Source organism: Periplaneta americana, chromosome 7 (genome assembly GCF_040183065.1).
Source record: "Periplaneta americana isolate PAMFEO1 chromosome 7, P.americana_PAMFEO1_priV1, whole genome shotgun sequence".
NCBI lineage: Eukaryota > Metazoa > Arthropoda > Insecta > Blattodea > Blattidae > Periplaneta > Periplaneta americana.
The window spans coordinates 34,568,982-34,588,571 of NC_091123.1; the positions used below are offsets into that span (position 1 = coordinate 34,568,982).

The 19,590-nt window shown below is 33.4% G+C and overlaps 1 protein-coding gene across 5 annotated transcripts in view; it reads right to left on the reverse strand.

Annotated features, from left to right (window-relative positions):
• The window catches only part of LOC138703053 (sphingomyelin synthase-related protein 1-like), a 36,214-nt gene extending 20,934 nt beyond the window's left edge, over positions 1–15,280 (reverse strand). Inside the window, exons 1-4 of one of the 5 annotated variants that reach the window (XM_069830590.1) lie at positions 14,527–15,280; positions 14,268–14,445; positions 11,169–11,342; positions 3,318–3,643 (exon numbers count right to left, since the gene is read on the reverse strand). In XM_069830590.1, the coding sequence (XP_069686691.1) occupies positions 3,318–3,643; positions 11,169–11,342; positions 14,268–14,445; positions 14,527–14,576 (728 nt within the window). In that variant the 5' untranslated portion in view covers positions 14,577–15,280. Of the gene's footprint in view, positions 1–3,317; positions 3,644–11,168; positions 11,343–14,267; positions 14,479–14,526 lie in introns of all 5 variants that reach the window. The other 4 variants (XM_069830589.1, XM_069830592.1, XM_069830591.1 and 1 more) reach the window with 4 other exon arrangements.
• Positions 15,281–19,590: the final 4,310 nt, after the last annotated feature.

The window sequence follows — 19,590 nt, forward strand, 5'->3', positions numbered from 1 at the left end:
CTCGCATACCATCTTTTTTCTAGGTCTTTCTTCTTTTCCCATGTGTCTGGTAAATTAGAACTGAAGAGTTTTTTTTTAAGAAAAGAACCATAGTCCAAAAAATGGAAATTTAAGATATTAAGCATGTGGTGAGCATATTGTAGCAGCCATTACTTGTTAATGGAAAAAAGACACAATAGTCCTATGTTATAGGAGTAGAAATTTTCAGTGGTTTTCATAAAACAACAATAGTCCAAAGACTTTTTTTTTTGGGAAAACAGCTATTGTCCAGGACAATGGTAGCATTTACAAATATCCCATTCATATCATCTTGAAACATTTATCCATACAATTTAAACTGTAGTTGATTGGCAGTACTGCTTCTTATGTATGAGGCAAAAGCCACCTCAGAGAAAAATACTTTGGTACAAGAATGTTGTATTAGCTATGAAGTCATCTTTAGGTGCAGAAGTAACGTAAGCAAAGAAAGAAGAAACAGGATATAATAAAGAAAAAGAAGATTAATGGAGAGGTACACTTCAGCCACAACAGAGTATTTTTTTTCTTAAAATAACTATTGTACACAGTTATCTAAGCAAAGAAAGAAGAAACAGGATATAATAAAGAAAAAGAAGATTAATGGAGAGGTACACTTCAGCCACAACAGAGTATTTTTTTCTTAAAATAACTATTGTCCACAGTTATCTACATTTACACATGTATTTCTATGAGGCAATTTAAATTATAAACATGCTTCAGTTTTCCCCAAGTTTCTACAACACCTTAAAAAAATGGCGTGATGAATTTCATACTTGAAATGTCAATAACACCCATGCCAGATAGTTTTTTGTTTCTCCTGAAAATTTATGTTTTTGGACTATGGTTGTTTTTCCAAAAAACCCTCAATTTGTTTTGGTAATCTTGAATTTTTCATTCTATTAGCATGTTCAAACCATTTTGTTCTGCAATTTAATAGATTAAACATATTAATAGAATGGAAAATTCAAGATTACTGAAACTGAAATAGTTGTCATAGCACCTTTGACACCAAAACCTGCCAAATGCGTTATACAGAGAGAAATGAGCTGTGGCAGAGATGTAAACTGTGCAGTGGACATTGCATGTGTGTCAGCACAAGACTCACATAATGTATCCATTGGCGACATCCATGCTATTACAGATAATTTCAACGAAGTCACTAAAATTCTTCACTTCAACCATGTTAATTTGAATTAAGGTAATGTGCTACTGAAAATAGTCGAATTTTGACAAATTTTATATATATATATATATATATATATATATATATATATATATATATATTTTTTTTTATTTTTGCTCTAAAAAATGTAGTTTATGAAAATTTTATGTCAATATTTTAACTACAAGTAGCCTATACTTTTATATAATTTGTAGAAGTTGTGTTAATGTACGAGTTATGTGTAACCAAAACTTTAAATTTAATCTAAAAAATCAATCAATCTTCTTAATGTATCCAGCTGTTTGCTGACAACATAAAGTCCACTATAGTCTATTCAGTTGTTTTTCACGAGAAATGAGAGGTATTTTGATCAGTATTCATTACAGATGCCTGTTGCTAGTTGCCAGAGTTGGGGTGTAGTCAATATATACTGCAGGGCTGTGTCTTCTGCAACTGGTACTGATAATTTTAATTTACTTCCTTTGTAGTTTATGGATGGACAGTATAGAAGAATGTGTTCCAGATCTTCATCATGTTTATTACACCACAGACAAGTAGGATTATCAGAAATGTGAAATCGGTGTAGGTACAATTGAGTGACAATGTGACCTGTTCTGGCTCTTGTTAAAAATGTTTGAACATGTCTGGGCAAGTTTTTGTATATTTCCAGGTCATTTGGTTTCTTTTGTACAGACTATAAAATTTTTCCTTTGCCAGAAGAGAATTAGTCTAAAAAATAAAAGTTCTATGTTTTCAACGACAAGTATTCATTTTATTTCTCAGTGGTTAAAACTAAAATGATGAAACTTGGGATACTTATTCATTAATATCTCTGTTGTGAAATGAAATATTTGATTGGCTGTATTCAGCATAGTTTTACTGCTAGAGAATTATACGTAAAGCAGTATAATTTTTTTATTAATGTTTGAACATTGAAGAAATAATTTTTTTTTACAAATGAACAAATTACAATAGGGCATTACTAATGTTCCATTGCGCAATATGCAATGTTATCTTTAAGAAAAAATTAGATTAAAAAAAGAGTTGTTGCTGTTTTCTAATGCCAGGCATCAACTGATCAAATTAGAATAGGGCATTACTAATGTTTCATTTGCACAATATGCAGTGTTATCTTTAAGAAAAAAATTAGATTAAAAAAAAAGAGTTGTTGCTGTTTTCTAATGCCAGGCATTTGACAAAGTCATTTGACCTCTTGCACTCCAATATTTTTCAAAGATATTATCATGGTCAGCCACTGAAGCACAGATTAAAAAAAAAAAAAAAAAAAAAAAAAGTAAATTTTTTTTTATAGAAATATGATTTTCACTAAGAAAATAAAAACAGAAACAAAATAAGTTTAATTTTTTTTAAGTGCTTATGAGAAAAGATTCAAATTTACAATATATGATTATGATACTGATATGTATATTCAGTAAAAATTTCAACATTCTAGCTCGTCCACTGCTGTGGAGTAACAGTTAACATGTCTCACCATGAAACGAGTAGGCCCAGGTTCAAATCCTGGTTGGGGTTTTTTCCTGGGTTTTCTTTCAATCAATTGAAGCAGAATTGCTGGGTAACTTTCGACTTTGGACTTTGGACACATTTCACCATCATTAATTCACATATCATCATCATCATCCATATTATAGTCCAGGTTAAGTTCACAATGTGGCGTGCTATACTCGTATAAGTACATAACCATTTGACTACCCAATCATTCACAGAATAAGAGTGATAAGCAAATAAGCCTCAGGTTGTAGTGGAAGCCTTTGGGCTCCTCTGTACAAGAGAAAAAAACTCTCTAGCTCAAACATTGTGGATTTTAGAAATTTCAGTAGCACATCGCCTTAAGTTACCGAAACTTTTTACCTGAAAAGATGCAGGAACCTATACATACAATCTAATGTTAATTTCACCATTGTTTTACACTGTCATATCAGTTTTCTTATTGGCAATAATGACAGCACATTTTGCAGATGAAAAACCATCTTCAAATCAATAACCAAACTTATATTTTGAAAATAATCTGTAATTAACTGCCAGTTTAACTTCGTGATCTTACTGACATAACCAATTAAATTAGCGAATATTAAAAACACTTAAAACAAACTGAAATCACACGTAAGAAACAAACCTGTGCTTGTGGAACATAAGAACTATAAGCCAAATGAACAGGAGCACGGTTCCTGTAAGTTCACACATGTGGAATGCCCAAGGTATATGAGGGACATTGTCCAGAAAAATATCTGGCAATGGTGGGTATTTCTTCATATCAGGAACACGATCGTGCACGATCACCATCACAAATGCAGTTATCCATGTTACAACGAATAGATAACCGAGACTTATGAGAGCTTTCCAAATTTCTGGTCTCAGTTTAGATGCACGGCCATCTTCAGACAAAGGAGGGGTATAGTGATGGTGGTCTGTATCCATATAAAGTAGTGAATCCACACTTCCCTGCAAAATAACAGTATCATATTATTCCCTAGCAGAAAGAGTTGTTTTAACGAATATGAAAATATGAAGGTGTAATATCAGAAACACGAACAGTAAATGACATAAAAATACGAAGTTTTAGAACCGATAAATGAATCACAAAAATCTGCCATGTACGAAATTTACATGTTAAAAACTCATTTTTTTAATTGTCAAATCAGATGTAGGCAATAAAATAATAAGAAAGCACTAACAAAAGTTTATAAATGGTTTCGAAAAAAATATCAGAATAGTACATTATGCAACGAGCCTATAATGGTAGTAATTAAGACGCGAGTACTATGTTTATGAAACGAGCGCGAGTTTCATAATTTTCATATGAGCGTCTTAATTACCATTATAGTCAAGTTTCATACGACTTTTTATGCTCGACCATATTTCTAACTTGAAATTATTCATAAGTATTCATGTTATTCTTATCTGACCGAAGAGCGGAACTGACCTTGTGCAATGCCTCGTAAATTGTGAGATGTGCGCAGACGCGAAAGTATTGATTTTTTCCGAGAAACAAATGTCTCGCGCTAGTTGTCTTTCGATTGCATATCCCAGAATAATCGATACTTGCGCTTTCATATTGCTACAATGGTATTTTCTGATTGGTGGAACACCTGAACTTTAATGAGGTCCATTAAAGGGCTGCTACAGGTGTATAATTACTACATTTCGGCATGGTCGAGCATAAAAGTACATTTAAGGAGGCAAGTCATAAGAATTGGATGTAATAATTAAGATGAGTTCACAACAAAGTTAATAAACACTGCTCATCAACAATGTTTTAGCAACAGTGTTATCTTTTAACATTTTTAGCATTATTTACTTTAACTCCATCACTAACTTTCAATTCTCACCAAAATAAAATGTTGGAGAAATTTACAATATGGATCTAAGGTTTATTATTCTCTGCAACATGATGTGCACAGAAAAAGTATGCCAAAAAAATTTGACAAAGAAAGATTTCCCAAATGTTTAACAGTAGAAAAAGCAGGTTTTCTTAATTCTTTACGAATTTCTCCTGCTGATTTTGAATTGAGGGGCGTTTTCACAGAACTCGTTATCTACAAAATCTTGTTTTCCCCCCCCCCCCCCAAGAGAGCTCTTTTCTAAAGTACACAACTGTAGATACCGAGTTTTGAAAAATCTCTTTTATTTCAAGATCAATTTACTGATATATTTACCAACATTAGCTTAATTCCGATAGCACCATTGGATTCTCCTGACCCAAAAACATAAGGATAAGCTAAAACCTCAAAATCGAAAAAAATGAAAACTGTATCTGCAATGACAGAAGAGTTTTGCTGTTCCCTTAGTTCACACACGCCTCTTTCAACACAGTGATTCTACACACATAGTGGTGGCTTTTTGCTATGTTCTATTCTCTGTTTTTAAGTGATATTACAGTTGTAACTTCGGTTTTTAACGTCATATACCAATCAAAATTGGCGAAAACGTTTGTTTTTAAATCTGTTTAAATGTTGTTATAACATGTTTTATTGTGTTTTATGTTAAGTATTGACTGAATAGAACTCATTTTTCAATTAACATTGAACTTAACGGAACCAATATGCCTTTGAAAAAAATGTAGGTAACGAGTTTTGTGAGAACGCCCCTCAATTTCTAATAAATATAACTGGACTTCAATCAGTACTGAATTTTCGGTCCTCCGCTTCTTTGGATGAACCAAGAATCTCTTTTTATGTGGACGGTAATGAAACATAGCTTTTGGGATTCGATGTGGATGCATATGTTGTACACGATTTTTCTATTAGAGGTAATAATTGTCTATAATATGTAAACCTGGCAGTAACTGAAATTTCTAAACGACATTTTTATTTATTATATGTTCATAGCAAATATACCCGGCTGTTGCTCTCAAAAATTTAATTTCATTGTCCGAAATTCAACTTGCATCTTTATTTCTCATTGTCCATGCCTCACTTCCGTAACATAGAGATCTCACTATTTTTTTTATAGAAGTATGTTCTTGTGTGACGTTGTATTAGAGAATGTTTTAATATTCTGGTAATTGTTTTTATCGTATTTATAAATTTTATAAGATATTTAGTTCATTAAAAAATTGTCATTTATGTAGGGTACTATGATATTTGTAAAATCATTTACAGTTTCAATTAAATTATTTTTACGCAAATTTTACATCAAACAGGATATTTTCCACAAAATACTATAATTTTTGTCTTTGTCCGTATTTATCTCTATATCATAATTTTCACCAACAGTTTAAATTTTGTATTACATACTGAAGATCACCTTCAATAGACGCTACAAGCGGGTAAGATTACAAGTGAGGGATGTTGAGAGAAAACAGGGAATGCCACAAAACATTATTATCGAGAAAAACGAGTTTTTAATACCTGAACATTTCTGGTTTTTAACCAGTGTATCAAATGTTTAATGTTACTTTATAAGGACATTTCCACTTTTAAACTTTTTGAGATTCAACAGTTCTGAAGTCTCAGTTGCCATCTATAGAACACGCTGTATACTATTAAATTGCTAAAAATGTGTTGTTTTCTAATGCCAGGCATTTGACAATAAAGTCATTTGACCTCTTGCACACCAATATTTTTCAAAGATATTGTCATGGTTAGCCACTGACGCACAGATTTTGAGATGTTCTGAATCCATTTCTTGATTTGAGTTGCACAGTGGACAGTTAGGAGACTGATATATTCCAATTCTATGCAGATGCTTGGCCAAACAGTCATGGCCTGTTGCCAATCTAAATGCAGCTACAGACAATTTGCGTGGTAAATCGGGAATCAACTGTGGATTATATTGCTAAAAATGTACATTCCTTGTTTTCTCTCGATACCCTTCAAGAGATGTATGTTCTTCTCTTATACATATTTGTTTCCATGCTTATGAAGACACATTTAAATTGCTGTTAAAGTTGTATGTAAGCATTTTCACTGGTGTTTCTGCTCTATTATTTTATATGACTCAGAATTCCTTCCCGATTGCTCCATTCCATGATAAAATAAATATACAATAATAACCTTTGTACTTTATTAACTTACTCATACTTGAAGTCACATGGCTGCACTAAATAACAGTTGATAAGAATAGTCAATGACTGATAATTATCGATAAAAATTAGATTTCGTGCAATGTACATACGTAGTTGGAAAAGATGATTAATATTGCAAAAGTTAATTAACACTTGATTTAGCTAATGAACATGAAAAATATTCACAAGTAGACTTATTAATAAAGTTCATAAACACTGAAAATCAATACTTTTCTGCGTGAATGCATCAGTAGCAAAGTTAATAAGCATTTTCTGTCCACAACAGAAGTGTTAAAGTTATGTGCATATAAGTAAGAAAAAATTAATTATAACAAGTGCAGAATTTATTAATTTCTGCAACGTGGTAGGTTAAAATAACATTTAAAGGAGAACACAACACATATATCGAATGTTAGTGGAGTGCTGGATAATTTTAAATCAAATGATGCAACATTAATCTCTCGATGACAATTAAAAGTCGAGTTATTCGCAATTTAAGATTTCCCGCATCACGTCAGTAAGCCAGGCACTGACCTTGCAGTCTGCTTGAGTTATGTTATTTAAAACGCCAGTTAAATGGCCAGTTAGAAACCACGTTACTTCAATACAAATTTCGTTGTTTATGTCTTCACTAATATTGTCTTCAAAGTCACTATCACTTTCGGAATTTTCACTCGGTTCATAACTTGCATCATTACTATTGTCAAAAGTTTCGTCGATACACAATTTCCTAAATATTTCACTTCCCATTTCGCACTGAACTTCTTTATCCAGATTAAATGTTTCTTCTGGGTCTTGTGATGAAATTTCCTCACTAACTATCACGTCACAAGCAGATGTACAAGGTGTTAAAAAGTGTGGAAACAATCTTCTTCCTCTCTTTCGTCTCGTATTGTAAATTTCGTGGATTTTTTTTTTTTATTTTATTTATTTAATCTGACAGGATTAAGGCCATAAGGCCTTCTCTTCCATCCCACCAGACAGCACATATAAATACAAAAAAGAAATACAGACGCTGGTAAAAATAATACAAATTAAATTAAAGCTCTATAGAGGGTCAACAGAGCTCTCATCGAGCTAATACAAGAAAAAAAAAAGAAAGAAAAACAAGAGATAGCAATGATGATAGTGATAACTAATAATAATAATAATAATAATAATAATAATAATAATAATAATAATAATAATAATAAATACATTACATATTAATTGTCTATTTTACAACAGTATAGTCACAATATTTACTATATGTCATGGGTTAAGCCGAAGTTGCGCAACCTGACAGGTGTTCAAAAAGCAATTTTATGAACTAGAATGTGATTTTTTAAATTTAAATTTGAATTTTGATATTGTCCGATCTTCAACTTAGAAATATATTCACATCTCTTATAGTTGGTATTACTCAGATTTAAGGTTATGTCCTTTTCTTTTATCGGGCATTAATTTAAATTTCATAACCTCAGATTCATCATAATCAGGCAGTAAAAAATGGTCAGAGCAAATATCTGCATTAGATGTCTGGACGAAGTGTTTTCTCTTGCAAAATTGCACCTGCTTTGGAGAGCAATCTCTTTTAGGAAAGGAGTAGAAGAATTTTCTCTCTTTCCTGTCCTTGCCTTTATATCCAAAACTGTTGGAACATCCATAAACCGCACATTGAGGCATTTTAACGACTGCACAGAATGAGGAAGAAACTCACTGTGGCACGTGCCTTACTGCTACAGTTACGTGACGGCTTGGCAAAGTGACGTCATACTATTTCTAAGAATCATTCTCCTGTGAAAACGGTGGTGCACTGGAAGTAAAAATTATTGCACTGTTGCTTTGAAGAACGAGTACACTCATTTTGTGTTGTGTTCTCCTTTAAGAAAAGATATGACAAAGAGAATATACTACAAAGATGGACAGAAATGAGAGTATTGGCCCCAATCTAACATGAAGTTTTTTTGTATTAAAATAGCTGCGTGAAAATCATACTCATATTGTAAAAGTAGCGTTACCCCTTTAATGTAATCCCAAAATGAAAAACCCTTCCTAGAGAGCAATTAACTTCTGGTGTTATATTTCGTCACTGCCACAACAATGATGATGATAATAATGATGATAATAATAATAATAATAATAATAATAATAATAATAATAATAATAATGGTAATAGTCACTGCCATTATCTTCATTGTCAATGTAATCCAGCATCATCATTGTAAGTCAGTCACATAGTATAATAATAATAATAATAATAATAATAATAATAATAATAATAATAATAATAATAATAATATCATCATCATCATTTCTGTCGTTACTGTCAGTACTAAATACAGATGATGATAATATCTTCATTGAAAAATACATCAAACACCGAAGCTCAGTCACAGACAAAATTGTTAGGACTTGTATTGGATTCTAAACCAGCATGGGATGAACATATTAATTTGTTAAGTATTAGGCTGTGAAGCTGTAGTCGGGTGGTCCAGCGATAGTAAGATATTTTTTCTCCTATATAAGTTATAGTATAGCTTCATTTTAGATATTTCTATATTTCTTTGAGATGTTTAACCTACGCGACGGGGATCAGCGAAGCGCGTAATAGGCTCTTTATTCACTCAGTCTGACAGGCGCCTAACGCATTTAAAACCAGTAGACGCGAGGTAGGTTACTGAACTTTAGTATAGCATAAAGGGGTTTTTCCTGTCTAGGAACGCGCTTGTAGCGTTGTTTGAAGCTTGCAAACAATAGTAGCGTCTGGTGAGCGCGTCACCTTAGTGAGTATTTAAAAGGACGGCGTACCGAGACGCGTCCCCAGACGATTGCCGGCCTGTGAGCCGAGCTTGTATTTTCTCAGAAGATTGCCGACCCGTGAGCCGTACGTGTATTTCCTCAGAATATTACTGGCCAGTGAGCCGATCGTGTGTTTGGTCAGAAGACTGCCGGCCAGTGGCGTGTTTACTCACTTATACAGTCTACGGCCTGTGAGCCGATCGCGTGAGTACTAATAATATTACCGGCACTTGTTCCGATCGTGTATATCTTATCATTCTCAGTTTTCCAGCCGATCGGAGTGATAAAGTGTAGATTTCGCACTTTTTAGCTTTGTGATTTACTCAAAAAGTGACAGCAGCGATTTTAAACTGGCGTTAGACGAGACGCCGAAATCACACGGAAGACAACAGCCAGTATTCCGTCGCTTGGACTCAAGCAAGGGACGTGAGCTGAATAAATATACTTAGTGGAACTTTACTCCTTGGTTTCTTTTCGTGAGAATGACTAACATCACATTATATCCTACGCCCACAAAACCACAAGGTCCCTGAGAAGAGATCTCCTCTACCGGGGGACAAGATCTTCCAGCATCCGTCCAACTGAGCAAATCGACTTCTCCTCTGCCGGCGACGCGACAGAGAGGGGGGCAACCATCGCAATTGGTGCAACCAACACGTGCCACCAGGTAAAACCGTCGCAGCTGTCAAGAGTAATTTACGTATTAAGACATTTAAAACCTTCAATACTAAAATTCTACCTCATAAATTCTTATTGCGCCTTTTTCAATAGTATATTATCCTATGGTATTTATATTTGGAGAAATAGGAGTCGCAGATAAAAAAAAAAAAAAAACGCATTTTAACAGGGTCTGCATATGACGCTCACTGTAGACCACTATTTATTCAAGAAAAAATTTTAACCGTCATAAATTTATATATATTCCAATGTCTAAAGAAAATAATTAAGAAAAACCTTAATATTTATCGCCCTAAAACAGAAGTTCATCACTATAATACAAGGTACAATTAATGTCTTTCAGAACCTAGAGTTAGATTAAGTAAGCCCAAAAATATGGTTTAATCCTATTGCTATAACAATGTTTAATAAGTTACCACAAGAGGCACACGATGCAAGTTACATACAATTTAAATCAGTTTTGTATAACTGGTTAATCAGCTATCCATTCTATAGTATTAGTGAATTTTTTGACTCCACTGTAAATGTTTTCTAAATTTATAAGCTGCATTGCTCTGTATATTACGATTATTATTAACATTGGTCATTGTTATATTTAATTCCAGTATTATTATTTCATTTGTATTGTTGTATTCATTCTGTTTTTATATTTTATGTCAAATATTACTTTATATCTCTTGTATTTTAGTATAGTTTAAGTCTATTGCAACAAACTGTTGTTAATGGCAATCAATAAACGACTGATTGATAGAACGATGAAGAAATAGTCAAATGAAAGAGAAAACAAACCCAGTCATACTTTAATACAAATCTCACAGGTATGACATCAGTACCTTTGATGTGAATTGGATTTAGATTAATTATCACCAGGATAATAATAATTTCCTAAGCTTATATAACAATATTGTAAATCTTGTAATGTCTTATATGCATTAATCACAGAAGAGAACAATGGCAGAAATGTATTAGACAATAAATAATATTAATTTCGTTAAAACCAACCTCATTCCTTTGTGATCCATAATACTGCATCATTACAGAGTTTGAACCTAATAAAGAGGTGTTTGATAAGTGCAACATGGAGACTGGGTCATAACCAAGAGTAATCAAGGCTTGCTGGTTCTCTAACTGTAAGCGGCGGAGACTTAAACTAAGTCGTTTAACATCTCCAAGAACCTGAAATAAACACACAAAAGTTTCAACAAGACTGTTCAAAAAGTAAAAATATTAATATATTTGCATCAGAAGAATTAATATGTTAATATTCGCAAACATAATAGGTCTAATTACCTTTTAGCTTTCCTATTAGGCTATATAAAGCATGGGACATACTACGGTATTATACAAATGGTGTATTAAAATTCAGTCCCTATAGCAGCAATCATCTTTTAGGGTTTCCTGATTCATTACAAGTTGTTATATATCCCAGCTTCCTTATCATATCACACAGGCTAACACCGAAGTTTTAAAATACAAGAAATAGTGAGAATCTTGATCATGCTGTGCACCAGCTTGTATAATCTCGTAAGCAACGATAGACATAGACAGATTATACTGATTTATAAAAACTTGTACAATTGTGAAGAAAAGTTTTAATATACAGTATAATGTCATCTGTTGCTCTTCCCTCAACATTGCAATGAAGGAAACAAGTGGCAGGTAACAAATACCTGGACGCAAAAAAAAACTTACGGTAAGTCATTCTACATTTTAATAACGAAATGAAACAATATTTCAAAACATAATGTCATTCACACATAAATTAAATCACATTCAAAATTTGCAAGAATTCGCAACATGATCAAATAAATATGCTGACAATAAGTTATCCGTGTACCATTATATGATAATTTAAACAATTTTACTCACCATATGGGAATGGCAATTATATGTAATCATTTTAACTGATGTAAATACGAATGTGTATATACTGCATTAGGATTTCTCATAAAAAAATACAAGTGTATATACAGCAGTTATATACTAAAACAAGTAAGTGAATAAACATGTAAATAATAATCTGTTTGTATGATATTTATTTACCAAGTGAATGCGTAAACCTAACATGAACATAATAAGGTATAATGATATTGAAAATCATGGACTTGACACAATTAAATTAATATAAATAGAACACTGAACATGATATACATTATTCCGAAACGCGTTTCTTCATAAAGAGAACAAGTTGTTAACTGTATAGACAGTCAATAAAGAAAGCCATTTCTTTAACATTTCTTTCACGAAAATATTTCATAGCAAGTCGAACATTTAATGGATTCAATGATATTGAAGACATAAAACATGCATAAGTCTGCATCAGTATGTGACAATGTGGACTCTTGTAAGGGCTAAAATAATTATATATTTGTATGCATGCCTTTGCTTGCAGGATGACTGATACGATAAGTTGGTCCCTATAGCATCCACACAGGAAGGGAGAGAATGCTCCAGATCTTGGAAAGCCAACCGTAGGAGTACAGCTATTGGGCTACTCAAGGGATTTTTAGTATTTTTACACCTCCTTTTGAGGACCTTGTAGCCAATTTTTGGTACTCGGTCTTTCATTTCTGCATTTTTCTTTGTACAAAAATTGAATAAAATCTAAAATATGACAGGTTTTTTAAGGTTCCCTTGTAAGTAAGCATATTGGAAATAAATGAATAGCTTTCCTAAAGCTATGAAATGTTTTATACAAAACAAATTTTATCTCGGAAAGCAAGCAAGCAAGCAAGCAAGCAAGCAAGCAAGCAAAATTTAATTAGTCCTAAATTTTATGTATGAAATATCTCACATTACCTCCCTGCAATTATTAATGACGTTACTTTCGGTTCACTCTGTATAAGTCTTATTTGTGTGTTAATATGTCATATTCTTGCAAAGTTGATAGAAAACTATAGAAAAATTGAACCGCTATGTATATGCTTTCAGAATATTAAACAAAACAACCTCTAATGTAGTTCTCAGATCTATGTATTTTGGCTATGTACATTCCCAGATTCAGTATGGCATACCATTATGGGGCGCAACAAGCAAAATTACGGAAATTTTTAAGTTACAGAAGAAAATTATAAAAATTATGAAACAAGCACCTATAAGGTCGCAAAGTAAAGACATTTTTAGGGAACTCAAAATTCTGCCAGTACCTTGTATATACATTCTAGAAACAGTGTCTTTCATTCATAAAAACAAAGCAAAATTCAAATTGAATTCAGACTACCACATGTATCAAACAAGAACATCAAGTCATATCCATCTGTCCACCCATAGAATAACCACAAGTCTTAAAAGTATTTTACATAGAGGCTTAAATATGTATAATAAAATTCCAAGCTCCATAATAAGTAGTAAACAAAAGAAGTTTAAAAGCATGGTCAACACGTTGCTGCTGCATCACATGCCATATACTGTAGAGGAATTTATGTCTTTAGACCTTGCAGAAAGTGCCTACTAATGTGTAATTGTATCATGTCAGCAGATGTCCTGCAATAACAAAGCTACAAATTCATAAATATGCCCATAGTATAATCAGAAACTAGATTAAGACTTAGAAATAAGATTGACGAAGCCATGATTTGTAAAGATCTTTATGGTGAATAAATTACTATTACTATTACATTTCATATATGACAATGCGGGGGACTTACCCCCTCTCCCCCGTTATATCTTCGCCATACACCATAATCCTTCTAGCCTATATTATGCCTAAACCAGAGAACATGGATTTACTATATACGCTCCTAACACACATAGATACAAGTATCAGTGTTAACAGTAATGCCTAGGAGATGTAAGAGTAGTCAAACAGTGGATTATGTGAACAGCTGGCGACTTAATGTAGTCATCACTCAGGTACTGTGCACTTAAGCTGCAACGCCATTTGGTCCAGAGAAAGTAGGCCTACTAGTCTTTTACGAAAATACTCATTCCTGCCACTTCGTAGCAACGCCGTATTATATTTTCCCTGAACCAAAAATACAATAGGCCTATGGCGTTCCTACGAAGTGGGAGTGCTGTCTTGAATATATCATATGTACTGGCATTGCTCAAGAACTAACAAAATTAAATTCTAAAATAAATAAATTTGATAAATATAACAACCTGTATATTGAGAGGTGGTGACCGAAAATCGGATTCAGTTAAAAGAAGCAGTGCTTTCCCATCAATATGATGCTCTTCACACAGCAATTTTATATAAGGTTCGTGACCATTTCCTCGAAGCCAAATGGCAACATCATCCACTGTCCAATCCAGCACTGATGTAGTTGCCATTGTAGAACTGTCAAAAAGAAAAACTTCATCTGTCAAAATCCTGAAAGTACAGCAACACTATTAATACCCTAAGTGCAAGTAGACGAACCTCTTGGGTGGATGAATGTATATAACCTTACTCAAATGTTCAAGAGACATTGATAGAAATCCATTCTACATTCTTAAATTCTACATTTCCGAGATAAAAAAAACACATTATGACCTTCAACAGGCTCACAAATAAATCATTGCCCCCGGAAGCATGTTGTAACAGTAAATTAAGAAATAGGTCACAAGTTCCACATAATATAATGTCATCACTGGTCTATGACAACTAATTACTGGATTTTTACCGACACAGTTCAGTATCATCTTCCTTCCGACAATACATAATTTTGCCTCAAACTCTTTCAACTATAAATATCCAATCTAAATCACTTTATCGCACTTCTCGCACCATTATCACGTTTAGATCATGTTTCAGATCATACAACCCAAACTTCCGGAAAATATTTCAATTATCTGCTCCTTTCCATTACGCCTCTTAGAATCCAAAATAACAATATCCTTGGATAGACATGGCTGCCATCTGTGGTGCATTCTTCGAACTATAGTCGTTGCACAGTACTTTGCTGCTCATCCTGGTTATGACGGGAGTACTGCATCATAAATGAAGTACCTCTCAGATCACCCGAACTATTTCGATACTGTATCCAAAAAGTTAATGAATTTGAAAAAAAAAAAATAATAATACACAGTACTGTGGTCGACGCATAACATTTATATCACAGATGTAGAAAGCTTGGCTAGAAAATGGTTTTGCCACCAGTCGTCATCTTAAGAATATATATCCCGACTTACGAAACGTTATAATAATGAGAACCCAGTTGTATGAAGTAATGGATGCTTTTTTTTTTTTAACTAATTTCGGCACCGCAGCCTGAGGTTTATTGTGCCTAGACCCACAACTCTGCTGAACACACGCACACACTGCAGGACTCCCCAGTTTACTGGATCAAGGTACCCGGGGCCACTGCGACACACCACATACACTGGGATGATAGGCACACAACCAGTCCTCGTGAAGAGGTCCGAATCAAATCCCCGACTTCACGACCAGGAATCGAACCCGGACCACCTTGATCAGGAGTCCAGTACGCTACCTCAAGACAAAGGAGGTGGACGAATGGATGCCATCATTTTTAATTTTATTGCTTTTATTTATTATTGCAGTATCAATGAGATTTTCTGTTACATTAAACTTTCAACAGTCCTGAACTTCATACTCAGCCTAAAATTTCCTTGCACTATACAGACTGGAATAAGACTTTCTATGATGATGATGATGATGATGATCTTGCTACATTACGCTTATTTTTACTGTAATCATGATCCACGCTCCATCATATTAGTGCTGAGACCCACTATGTGCAGTAATTTGTCTATTCATATAATGCCTATGATTTCATGCCAAAGTTGCGATCACCGTATACAGAAGAGGAAAACAAAGTAGAAGAAAAATACTAAAATAATGAAGAAATTTATAAAATCTGCATAATACTGTGCAAGTCACACAATCATAAATTACCTACCACTGAGCATAAAACATTGGTATTCCTCTGCTTTTATACTTAGAATGCTCAGATTCTTATACAATTAAACAACACGTCTGATGAAAATTAATTTTGTAACTAATTTTGCCGCATTCTCCAGAATTAATTAGTTTTGCACCAGTCAGGGGCAAATGCAAGGGTTGGGGGAGTTACCAGGTTTGAACTTTTAGAGCAGATGTTAATCGGCTATTTTATCAAATTTCTTTTTGTGACAGATCCTCCCAAATCGCATTTCTAAAAGATCAGTCTCTAATTTGCCTGGCAGAAGATTCTCGATTGACAGCCTGTTTGGTGCAGTCTACAATCAAAACAAGAACTTTTGCGAGTCTTTCCAAAGCCTCCAAAATATTTCAGATAATCCTGCATGGTTATTTCTCTCCACTTTCAGAACCACAGCAGAAAATGGTTGAGGCGCTTCATTTTGCTGTTATTTACATTACATACAGGAAACATACAAGTATTTCAAATAATTCCTTTGATAGTACTCTTGATGTTCAAAATATCCCACCATCTTTGTTAAAAATATAGTTTCCTCATATCCTTGCACAGTTTTGAGAGCAGCTATAGTTGTTTAATGAAAAACACTATCTACATTCTGTCTTTCAAATATCAGATACAATGCTTTAACCTAGAGCTTATGTTTTTCGAATGACACAGTACATTTAGTTTTTATGAAATGGCCTGAGATGTTCAAAAGATGCTTTTCTTATAATACTGTCACTATTAAAGTATGGGTACAAAAAAATTTAGTTCATCTTTCAAATTTAGACAATCGTTCCCGATATTTTAAAAAACATGAACAAAATCATGTTATAAAAATGAGCAAATTTTAAAACTTCGGAATTTTCACACTTTCTGTGTTAGAGAGAAGACTGAACATGTTTTGATTTACTCTAATATTGTCAGTTACAATAGTGAGTGTAAAGTCAGTGTGTTGTACAAAATCAACAATCTCAAATGTAACCTCCTTTAACTGCTGTCATTATTTTCACTGGAAGCAACTTTACTATAGTCCCATCGCTCTAATTTCTGGCAGCCAATCATGTTGCAGGTCGGCTACATTTAAATGTATACGTCTTGTGATTCGCTGAAGAAGACGTTATTCATTTCTTAAGGCTCGATAAATACTTAATATAATAGCCTGCCATTTTGGCTCTTTCGTTGGTGTTCGCAGAAAGCACACGAGGACATTTGCCACTCAATTATTTGCTGAATTACAGTGCATTTGATTTATTATCACAGGAGCTACGACATGATAATTTTTAACAGTGTGGCAAATAGATTTCCTCGTATGGTAGCTCGGCAACGAAAGAACAAAAATGGCGAATGATACTACCTACCTAGACTTTATAGAGCCTTCACTTCTTAAGACGTAAGCAAAGAGGAGTCATGCCGGGAATAACAGCGTTGTGACTATATATGCTTGATATATCCAAAGCAAGACCTAATCATGAAACTCTGCACACTTCAGTGAACAGCACATGACTCTAGCTAAGATGATCCAGTGGACAACAAATCACTCCAGCTAAGCCGAACCAGGGAGATCACATCACAGATTGAAGAATCTGCTCCAAATATTATGAAAATTTGCTTTGAAAAATGTGGTGTAATGCAAGTAGACATGTTACCGTCAAAGTCACTTTCTTAGAAATGCAGTGTCTGTTTAATTCTCTTACCATTAAGTGGTATATCCACAGCTGTATTAAGAGTTCCACTTACGGTTAAAATCAAAGCTTGAACACAAGACAATTTAATTCTCCCAATAAATTAAAGTTTACTTCTGGATTTCATAATCAGTGAGAGAGATTTTTAACAACGTGATTGGGTAGTAGTTTCTTAGTTTTACAATGTAAGAGTTATGTTTCTCTTGTACTTCATGAAATGCAAAAGGTTTACAGAGAATTTTCGTGTATCAAATTTCATTTTTGTGGAATGGATTACACTGCATACTGTTACTGTTGATTTACTTAAACTATGCTGTTGATCCAAATCTGCTTGCAAAACACAATGTTCAATGTCACTTATAATATTCGCATCTTCCAAAGAAAACACTTTATGCTTCGACATTTTTATACAGTACATTCACTGTCGACCACTAGAAACAAACTGATCAGATAGAAATGACAAATGCTGTTATTGTGAGACTGCGTACTCAGCATTGGAATTTCCCAGGTCACTAATGGAAACTGGGAGGGGGTTGGAGTTTGAAAGCCATCAGAATCTTACCTTCATTTATGCTCTAGACATAATGTCCATCTCTTTTTAATGAAAGAAGGCAATTTCATTTTCTGTTGTTTCGATGTTATCCGTCATAATGGAAATGTTTCCGAGAACAAAGGCAACCCTTTGACGGAGGATTAGAAATAAAAGTAGAGTAGTGTGCCTGAGAACAGACTGGCAACCCTTAGACAATGGAGTGAGGCAAGGTCGTCACACGTTGCCCTGGATTTACAGTACAGCTCATTGTCTAGGAATTACTAATCCTACCTCTGTCTTTTGACTAAAGGAGTAAGAAACTTAGAATGTGGTTTCAACACATTCTTTCAATTTTATACAAAAAAGTCTGACTTCAAATAAGAATCTGTCAGTATAAAACTCTTGTAAGTTTCATTTTTAAGGTTCACTATAACCAAAGCAAGGCTTCACTATAAACAGAAATATTAATATACTTTTTAATGTATGCGGGTTTAGGTTCACTATATCCAGAATTGACTGTAAATGTACCGGTAATGCTGTGAATAAAAGTACAAGTCAATATGTGAAGAGCATGATTTATTTATTTCTGCCAAATTGAATCAAATTATTGCTTTAATGAAGTTTATAAATTGCTTAATTTTAAACCTGAATTGTTACGATTTGTATATATAAATGTGAGTGTGTGTATGTATATGCATATACATACACACACATACATTGGAATAGGCCCAAATTCCTTACAACATTTGAATCATTCAATATACATCAGAAACTGTCAATTCACACAACGTAAAAATCTTTAAAAACAAAGTACTGAATTACTTAATACTTTAAATGTACGTAAAAAACTGCCATGAAAATTTATAAACAATATCTGAAGAAAAAATTTATATTGACAATTTACATTATTGTCTGAATTGACAATTACATAGTCAAAATGCATTTCATGCTTTGTGATTGGCAACATGGATTAAGTTGTTAGGTACATTTTTATAGGTCAATTGTGCACTACAATAGCATTTTTTTTTGTTTCATGTATACCTTTCAGATTTTGCGTACCATAATTCGTCATCAACAGAAAATTAACCAATATTTTACAATTCATTGTTTTATGAAAAGTACATGTTTCGTTTTAAAATAAAATTACCAATAATGAAAATTACTTTTAAAATTCTAGTGCCCTTTCACATTTTTGCCGAAAATTTTTTGAAGTTAATTTCAAAAAAGTGTGTGCCAAAAATATACGGGTATCAATTTACTGTATCGAAAAAGGTTTATGTCAACAAATGGGTGTGTTTCAAAATGACCCCGTGTCCCCCGCCCAACTCCCACCAAGGTGGCCCTATGTTAGTATGGAAAAAAAA